Source organism: Cariama cristata, unplaced genomic scaffold (assembly GCF_000690535.1).
Source record: "Cariama cristata isolate BGI_N322 unplaced genomic scaffold, ASM69053v1 scaffold29913, whole genome shotgun sequence".
Taxonomy (NCBI): Eukaryota; Metazoa; Chordata; class Aves; order Cariamiformes; family Cariamidae; genus Cariama; species Cariama cristata.
Genome location: NW_009607145.1, coordinates 15,198 through 25,312, shown reverse-complemented (window position 1 = coordinate 25,312; position 10,115 = coordinate 15,198). Strand labels below are relative to the sequence as shown.

General features: G+C 34.6%; 1 protein-coding gene across 1 annotated transcript in view; it reads right to left on the bottom strand.

Moving 5' to 3' along the window:
* LOC104158865 (chromosome unknown open reading frame, human CXorf22) overlaps nucleotides 1-10,115 on the bottom strand; it is a gene marked incomplete at its 3' end in the record, with an annotated part of 24,748 nt that overhangs the window by 2,237 nt on the left and 12,396 nt on the right. The window contains exons 11-18 of the mRNA XM_009696623.1: nucleotides 8,720-8,927; nucleotides 8,170-8,322; nucleotides 6,382-6,571; nucleotides 6,180-6,276; nucleotides 4,731-4,947; nucleotides 3,808-4,052; nucleotides 2,657-2,787; nucleotides 1,428-1,550 (exon numbers count right to left, since the gene is read on the bottom strand). Of these exons, the coding sequence (XP_009694925.1) occupies nucleotides 1,428-1,550; nucleotides 2,657-2,787; nucleotides 3,808-4,052; nucleotides 4,731-4,947; nucleotides 6,180-6,276; nucleotides 6,382-6,571; nucleotides 8,170-8,322; nucleotides 8,720-8,927 (1,364 nt within the window). The remainder of the gene's footprint in view (nucleotides 1-1,427; nucleotides 1,551-2,656; nucleotides 2,788-3,807; nucleotides 4,053-4,730; nucleotides 4,948-6,179; nucleotides 6,277-6,381; nucleotides 6,572-8,169; nucleotides 8,323-8,719; nucleotides 8,928-10,115) is intronic.

Here is a 10,115-nt window from a genome sequence, read left to right as displayed (position 1 = left end):
AGACCGGTCGGGCGGTGGGGGGTGTATGTTTTTGGGATTTGGTTTGGGGTTTGTTTTGTTTTAAATACCAATATATCTACATAATAAATTTAAATACCAAAATATCTATCTATATCTGCAGATTTTATATTCTTACAAGGAGAACCTTCATAACATATAATGCTGACTTGGCCTTAGAAGTTTGGGGCAAAAAGACAGGTAAACAAAATAAAGTAACAGATTCCTAAACGTGATGACTGTCAGTTTCTACCATAAAATAATTTTCACACATCAGTTGGAAATTTCACATTCTCATTTTTGGTTGTTTTCACAAAGTTATTAAAATTACGACTTGCTGTCTAGCAAGTCTCAAAAATATTCTACAGAGCATTTTTTCAGTGACAGACAAATTCATCGCTTCTTTTTTGACATTCACAGTAAGACGACAGGACACGGAATCCTAATACTGTAAAGTTCAGTAATAACACTAGGAGTAAATATTCAGTTTACCTACATTTAGTAAAGACAAATAGAATTTGTTCTCTTCTAATGCACTCCAAACAGATAACTTTTAAAATTGTAGCTACACGAGTGATAATGACCAAGATCAACCAGCCATCTCTTGGCTTAAGAGTTATTGTGGGGGCTTAAAAGGCTGGGTATGTTTGTTTGTCTTATTGATTATGCTGATTTTATTCTTTCAGGCCCATCCTCCAACAGTGTAGTACTAATACTTGTTATTACAATGCTCAGTTGATAAACAGACAAATATGGTACAAATCAAAATAAATTAATTAAGTCTCATAGTACCATAATAATGTAGTAACAAAAATTCTGAGAACTTTAATGAAAATTTTTTTGCTTCACTAAATAAATACAGCAAATTATTCTGTGGTCAGGAGAACTAATGACATTAGGTTTCCTACTAATTCATATGTCATGTCTTTATCCACTCTGGCATCCTTCTCATCTCTTATCTAATTCATAATACAGCCTACCTTCCTCTCAGTCTAGCAAAGTAATCATGTTTGCTGTGCCTGACCTGGGTCTATGCATGCACTGACTGGGCAGCCAAGTATGAATAGGATGACTAGCCAGTTTGCTCCGTCTCTCAAAATACAAAAAAATCCAAGCTGTAACTGCTTTGTCATAGCATACACCAGTATGGAGTTCTACCCTCACCACTGGTTCTCATGAAACTTTCAGAATATTTTAGACCATTACCACTTTGCTTGTCTGTCAGTCCATCCGTCCATCAATCCAAATTTGACAGAGGAACAGAATTCCTACTCACATAAATTTTATTTCTTAAAAAAACCCACAAAAACTTAAGTAGGTGTGCATCTAATAACTGAGAACACAAAAGTGTAACATGATCTGATAAAATTAACTCCCTTCTTCCTCTCTACCCCAAGAAATTAAATACACTAAGAATAATTTTAGCTTACTTGGAAGTACGCATGATTGTATCCTACATTTTGAAGAATGGCTGTTTTACAAGTAGATAAACCCACTGGACTATGACGGAAGGGTATCCTTTGTTCCATAAACTGAACTTTAGTAGTACCAAGCTATAAAAAAAGAAAATAAGCAAACTAAATAACATACTACCAAGTACAAACAAATAATTCAGCCTAATTTTCTTTTCATTATATAATGAGCAAATATACTTGTGCAAATGCATAAATTAGAATTATTCAAATAGATAAACACAGTTTAAATGTGAGAGAAGATTTACTCAATGTATTGAACTTATCTAGATTCAGAGTGAACAGAAAATCCCAGAGATACTCCTGGGATCATTTCAAGACAAGTAAAAATGTTTTAATTAAATTTAATTAAACCTAATTTAACAGCACAAGCTCCATGACTTTTTTAATCCTAAATGTGTGATCAGGACAAGATACTTCAGAGATTTTAATAGCAGCAGAAATGTCAATATTCTTACTTACACACATCCTGGTTTGCATATGGCAATGTCCAAGGCTTCAAAAGAATAGGAAGAAAAGAAAAAAAGCTACTAGGGAAAAAAATTAAAAGAGAAAGCAGGCACAACAAAAGGAAGGGAAAAGTTTTCTTGGCTCACAAAAATGGAAGAGCATGCAGCCAGTAGGTTACAGTAGGAAAAAGAGTCTGTCTCCTTCACACTCCCTGGCATGTGACGTAAGACAACAAATGATTAACCTGAGCTGAATTTCACTGTTTAGTGAACATTGCTTTTCAAATTATCAAATACCATGTTCAAATAACAATACAAAATTACATTACAGCCTGTTGTTACCCTGAAGCTCTGAAACGTACCTTCCCACACACACCTTGATTTTTATTCCTTTAATATATATCTAAAGAACTGTCATACCACCTCTCAAACTTTGTTTGGCTAAACTGAGTCAAGAAGAACAATTACTACTTAATATACAAGGACCACAAAGTTGTGGTGCCAAAGGAAGTATATCATCGAAAGCAAGAAAAAGGCACATTGTCTTTGTCTTGCCTTCTCCATCATGTCTCTGGAGCAATATTCTTTTGTTAAACATGTCAAATACAAGCCATATGAAATTAAAATAATTTTTGAATACATGGTAATAGAAATACATTTAAGAAATTAGTTGTTTAAAAAAAAAAAACAAAACACACACACATTTTGCTTCTCTAAATCTGCTGTATGAATCGTTACCTTTGCAAAACATTTCAACTTAATTGTGTTTCCTTTACGCACACACAAGTTGAATTCTCCTTCTTCTGGAGAGCTGAACCCTGGATGCCAGACAACTTCACACTCCAGATCTCTATAGGCATCCACAAAGCCTAAATAAATGTGCATAATACATACATTATAGCATACACATGTATGATTATCAAATTACATTGTATAATTAGAAATAACATAAGCACATTAAAGTGAAATGACCTTCTATTCCTGAAGACTAAGCCTACATTTCAGAGGTGTCGAACAGTATGCTGAATTAAGAAAAATTAGTTTCTGAACTCTCATGACAACAGCATAATCTGTTTATTAGTACCCTGCAGTAAAATACACTCAAAGTTCACTGGTATTTTTTAGTCATGAATTACTCAAATAGTCAACATTTTAAAAAAAATAAGAGAATGGACTATCCTTCTTGTAGGATAATAACTTTGGGAAAGACCATATACATTTTCTTGCTTGCAATTAAGTCTGAACTTGTATTAGCAGAAATATCTTTTCTCAGGAATCAGAGCACCCCAAGCTCCTGGTGCAGCCAAATCATGTTTGAACTGTGTAGTGCCAATTCAGTTAGCAGACAGTTCTTTAATAATGGAGCTCCAACATACTCCTGCACAACATTATCTTTCAAAGGAAAGAAGGTAAAAGCTAATGTCTCATACACTTCTAACAGCTATTGATGCTTAATGCAAGTGGAAACTACTCCCAGACTGAATTCCACTTGTGTCACTCGGACTGTCTACATCATCTTCTTAGCAGCTTCATTCATACAGTGCTTTTGGAAAATTTCCTATCCTGATGAGCTGTACGATATTGCTAACTGCTATTAAATAGCTGCAGCACTTTTGAAAGATCAGCAATCTGTGCTGAGAAAAGTGGTTACGTAAACGCTGCTGGTTGGACATAGTAACAATGAACTGGACTCAGTATGTACTCAGGGTAGAGCTTATACAGGGAGTGCTGTGATGGTATTAACACTCTGATCTGATACTCCTTTTGGGACACAGATACTGACCCAAATCTGAAAAAAATGCAGTTTATAGCATCAGCTGAATATTTCTCTTATTTAAGGTTATTGACATTTAAGATACATGCACATACACTGTTCTTGCATAGTATACCTTTGGTTGGCTGTATAGAAAATGCAGTTCCTCTATCAGTAATTACAGGTTTCCAAGTAAACTCAGCAGGATGGTTTCTGGGATTGTATATCGTGACAGTTGTTCTAAATTCTGTTTCTGCTAGGTAGCCAGGAACAGGTTTTAAAATCAGTTCCCTTGCAGACAGTTCAAGTTCAACAGGCACCGCTTTTGCAACTACCAGCACATGCCCAAGGTGCTGGTTGTTTATTGTGTAATTGAAAGACCTGTAACATAAAAATATATATTTCTCAATATTTTTACATATTTATTATGTTGTAGTCAGAGTAAAATTTGTGTGAAATACAATCATTAGCAAGAAAATACTTAACAAAACAATTGAGTGTGAACACACAGTTAAGACTGATAAGAGAAAGCAATTTGTAATTGTTTGCATACAACTTAAATCATGTCAAAAGTGAAGATCATCCCAAAGGATGATCAACCTCATACTGTCATTTTAATAGCATTAGTAAAATGAGAGTTCCATCTCAATACCAGAAGGTTAGAAAACAATTTGCCTGTACAGCTACCCATAAGCTGCGTCAAAAGATCTGAGCATAGATGCAGTGATGCAACACTATGCCGGAAAGAGCACAGTATTTCCCATCAAATTTCTCCTAACAAATACACTGCAATAGCAAACTTTTGTCCCCTCGACATACCTGTGGCTACATGGGCTTTTGATAGGACAGTTTGTTGGGGTTTTTTAAACTGTAAGAAACATGACTATACTAGCAAAATTTTGCAACATAAATCTGCATTAATTATTGCAATATCACCGTAAATGAGTGTACACCATTAACACATCGTAATTACACTGAGCTAAAACCAGCTACATGATTTTTTTTATTCTACTACTGCGAAGAAAATACGTAAATCAAGACAAATATAAGAAGCCTCACCTTTTAAATATTCCAAGAGTGTTTGTCTCAAATACAATTGGAATATGAGCCTTTGTAAGAGGAGGCACCACCTGAGACAATGGACCCGTCTGTTTTAATTCATCAATTTCAATCTCCATTTGTATCCATATATGAACTAACAAGCTATTGGTGACGTGCAGTTCTCTGGTTGTTGTAGAATAAACACAAACTTCACCAAAATCCATAGTAGAAGGACCTGGAACATATAAGAAATAAGATTTTCAACATTAAAAAGTTAATGTAAAGAAGCATAACCACTAAAACATTGTGATCAAAACATTTTAGTTCCTCAAATTACAGAATTAGTCAGCTAGAACAATCCTGTAGCAGAACAAATTGACACTAAAAATGGGGAAGTAAATACTATGCATGTTCTGTGAATGTTTTCAGCAGTACAACTCTGAAGCCAGCAACAACATTTATTTCTTAATTCTGTGTGTTAACCAACTATTAAAATAGGAAAAGCAATGTGCTCATTACTAAAGGCATTATTAATAATAACAGATAGCTCTTTTTATTAATCAGATATTTCAATGGCTAGACAACCAGCAATTCACTGAGAGTTTATATACTTAACCTGTTTATTTGCTCCCTGATGTGTGACCATTTGGTTTAAGAACTCATGTAATTTGACGGTGACAGAATTATCTCACTACTTTTTCTACTGCTATCACCAGTTTTTATGCTGGTCTGCAAACATAAGTGCTTATGGCACTAATGAAACATCTTACAAAATTCTAAGTACTTTTTTGTATGAATGTTTATCTCATTCTACCTTTCCCCAAGTGTATCAGTATACACAGCTATACTATTCACGTTCTGGTTTCATTGAAAATTTAAAAAAATCCCAGAAAGTACTGAAGGCTTTCACTTTGCTGCTAAATAATTTTATTGAAGAAAAATTGACCTTAAAATAGATCAGTTTTAGTACCAAGTGTTGTTGAGTCCCTCACAGACTTTGAAAGGTGTTACTGCCCATCACAGAGCATTCCACTGAAATTATTTTGAAGGAGGATTCTGAAGAAGTTTTACTTTTTGGGGGTATCACTGCTCCCTTTTAATTCCCAGAAACATTCTAAACACTCCCATGAATCTTGCTGATATTAATGCTGGTCCAGATACTACTCAATAACAAGACATAAGGGTATGAGCAACCCTCATACTATGCTGTATTGATTTCTCTATAATAGGCTGTAATGTGAGCAGTCTTTAAAGAAAGCTCTCCTTTTACATGTTCATACCTAATCACATCTCAGTATCTTCTGAGGAGTACAAAGCTTTATTTAAACACTACTCTAGATACCAAGTTGCAACCAAATTAAGCTATGTTGTATTTAAGGTGAACAATTATGAACATAAATTGTGTTACTATAAATAAGTGTTTTCATAGCAACTGTATGCATTTAGTAACCAAATTAAAAATCTTACCAATGAGTATTTGATGAAGCTGCTTGGATGTCAAAGTTAGACTACAATCTTTTTTCTCTTGGGTAGAAGATGGCACAGCACTAAGCACACCCCAAATCTGTGATAAACACAAGACGTCCTCTCAGAGCAGGATCGAAATACTTATGCTTTTTTATGTCGTAAACACATTATGCTTATTTTGATAGTCAAGCATTTAACTTACTTCTTTGATTGAAGACTTAGAACCAAATGTTGCCAATTTTTCAGCAGTTAGTAGGGAATTCTCATCTAAAGAAGGCATTTTGAACTGTAGCTTCTCCTTGTGAAAATCTGTGATTGAGATCTTTGGTGACATAAGCCCTTCAGCTGGTTTAAGGCCTATGTTCACAGAATTATTATAAGTATTAAACTGCCTATATGGGAGGGAAAAAAAAAGGTTATGGAAATCTAGCAGTTTGAGTATTCCATGTTCTATGTGTTAAACCATTTAAGATTTTTAAACATAACAAGTAATAATTTAAGTAGAAATATTTCATTATTAAAAAAACTTCAGTACAGAAAATGCTTTGAAAAGTCTTCTATTGTATTGTTTAGGCAAGGATTAACATCTATTGCACATTTGTGGCAACTGTTTAGCTAAATAGGTTGCAAGTGCTATGGCTACCAAAATATAAATATCATGTCTAAAATATCTCTTAAAGAACAATTAAGTTGTAAAGTCAAGCACTTATAAGCTAGCAAATACCAAGATTACAAAGATCCTTTAATTGCGTCTGTCTGAACTGGACCACTTATAGCCTAATTTTCAGAGCAATTAACTTTTCTTGGTCAAAGTTCAACTCCAGTCAATCAATATCACCTGCAACCAAGACATTTGAAACTTCCAGAGATCTTACACAGATGTTTTGTATCAAGTATTCAGAAAATTATTACTATGTTTGATAGTAACAGTGAAATTCATCTGACAGCTGCGAAATTTTCCTTTCTATTCTTGCTCCTCATGCAATACACCTTGAATACATGCAGTATGGTCATGTAAACAGCAGTTCACCCACTACACAACACCAGTTCCTTTCAAAAAAACTATACATCATGTGCATGCATAAAAATAAAATAAATCCAGTTCTGCAGACCTTGTCTGAATCATGATGTATATACAAAGAGCAAGTTAAATTGAGATTACAAGAATAATCCATTGGCATTATTAATTTTTAAATAATGGGTCTTGCAAACTTAACACTCTTAAGATGTTCTGGATGGGGCTCTGAACAACCTTATCTAGTTGGAGATGTGCCTGCTCACCGCAGGGTGTTGGACTAGGTGACCTCTGAAGGTCGCTTCCAGACCAAATGATTCTGTTATTCTATGCTTCTATGATTCTATGTTACTTCTCTTTCTTTGGAGGTTTTACAGGCTTTTTTTTTAAAAAAAAAAAAATAAAACTTTTAGAAGCAGAAGAGCTGTCAGTTCTGCTTCTCCACTACTTTGCTCCACAGCATACCAACCAAATATGGTAAATTCTCACTTCATGAATTTGTGTAAAATAAGATTAAAGGATTGTATTGGTCTTGTAGCCTTATCTGCTTCATTCCACAAATTATATGATTTACATACTGAATCCATCACTTTGGATGAGCTAGACATACTAGTTGAAAATACATACAATTTATTACGTAAAAAGAAAAGAGAACCCAACACAAAGTTACGTTTTTCCTGTTAACCATAACCAACTCTTCTTAAACCTTGGCACCTTATTTTAAGTTCATTTCAAGTCTAATTTCAAGTTCCATGTCTCTGTCCCTACATTTTACCTAGGAAGTGATCTCTAAGTGTCTAAATGAACATTTTAACAAAATGGGGTTTGAATGCATTATAAATGAAGGTCCCAAGACCATAAGCACGGGACGAATTTAAGTATATGACTGGTGCCACTAAGTTAATTCTGCACATATATACACATATTTTTCATATGAGCCTAAAGTATTTAGTTATCCTTTAAACAAAGTCTTACCCAGTGGCAGCTTTCTGTAGACGACGCTGTCTTAAACTAGAAATGAAGTCTGCGTAGTATTCCTTGTGTTTTTCTTTTGATAGTCGTTCAGAGTCAGTATAAGAAAACTCTGGATCTATATAATTATATCTCTCAGTCTTTGTGAAAATAGTCCTAAATATTCAAAGAGAATTGTAGTTTCACTACATGTGTAAAATTATTCTGGATCTTGTTAGAATGAAAACATATTGGTTTTGCTCCATATGTATTTAATTGAAAATATTCTTTTTATTGATATTATTAATATTCGACCTTGTAAAGACAACCATAAAAATGAAATATTGAAACTGTAATAGCTACATTTGTAGTTTCACATAAGAAAAGCAACTCAGGAAGTTTATATGTAGGAGGCTCAAGGTTAAGTAGAATGCAATGAGTTTTCAAGAACTTTCAGTTTGGGAAAAGAAAAAAAAAAAAAACAACCAGTAAACTATCATATGAATAACCAATCTTGATCTACTATACAAATGCATGGTTTTAAATACTATATTCACATAATTTTTACCTGTACCTTTTATTCTGTTCACTAGGCCTAATGCTGGCTGTGCGGTCATTAGGAAAAGCTGTAAGTGCATCACCCTTACAGTTCCTGTTTTCCTGGTGAGTATGAATTTGTGTTTGTGCTGATTTAAGTATTGCCACAGGTGCTGTATCAGTGCACTGTCCTGTGCCATCAGCTACAAACTGTCCAGTTGCATTGGAAATCATCGGTGTTATACCTTCAAATTCAAATAAAACATGTTACATACACTTATACCAATACTTTCTAAACAAAATTCAAAGTATTAGAAAAATATATCTTAATTTATACTGGTCCAACCAGCAGTGCAACAATCAGTCACCCATCCCATTATGTTTTCCTCAGATAAGAGGGAAGAAGGCATTCAGACCATACCAACTGCCAACCGCCTTCCTGGCCATGTTCCCAGACAAACAAATACTAGAGCCCAAACCACTACTGCTATGTCCAGTTGTGACACTTTGTCTTGCACACGCACATGACCGAACACTCAGAGCTGCCTCTGTCACAACACTGTCCACAGTGTCCTAAACCTTGTCTTAAAGGCTGCAAATACAAGCATGATTTTTCACAAAAAACTCCCAAGCTATCCCAACTAAAAACAGAGCTCAGATCTTTTTCACTGTAGTTTTAGAAAAAGCACAGGTACATTAAAAAGTTTAAAATTATGACAGAAACTAGGCCATGTGTTTGCTCACCTCTCCTTACATAAAGCTACACGTTTAAAACACTACTATAAATAAATAAGTAAATCCATTCTTCAACTGCCCCTTCCTCCCTTGCCTGCAAAAAAGTGGATACATTAAACTAAACATATTGGTTTTACCCACTTTAGCCTTACTTTACTCTAAAATGGCTACAAAAAAACACCCTACTTTCCATCCTCCAGACTTTAGGAGTGATTACAACTTCCACTGCCCAGGGAGGCAGAGTTTCCATGAAGCTTTGTTCCAGTCTCTTCCCCCCTCCACCAAATACAGACAGACAACACGACATACTCATCCACAGAGACAGGGAGAAGAGAACAGAAGATATCCATCTATACAAGGATCTGGAAAAACTCACTTTCCCTTCACACTTCAACGAAGCTTAAAAGCAAAACACAGATATCAGTAGCCTATAGCGTACAGATCCCCCCCATAACCTCTTTATAAACCTGCAAATAGGAGTAGAATGGGGACATTAATAGAGCAAATGGTAGACAAGAGCATTTAGAAAAGCTGACAAAACTTGACTACATTAAATCTTTGATCCACAGAAACATATTTCAATTGTGGTTTTGAAGCAGAAAAATTGCAGGAGTTCTGAATTTCAGCAATAAAACTCAGAAATAGCAAAACTTTATTTTTTCATCAGTTCTTGATTGCCATGGACTTGAAATACCTTC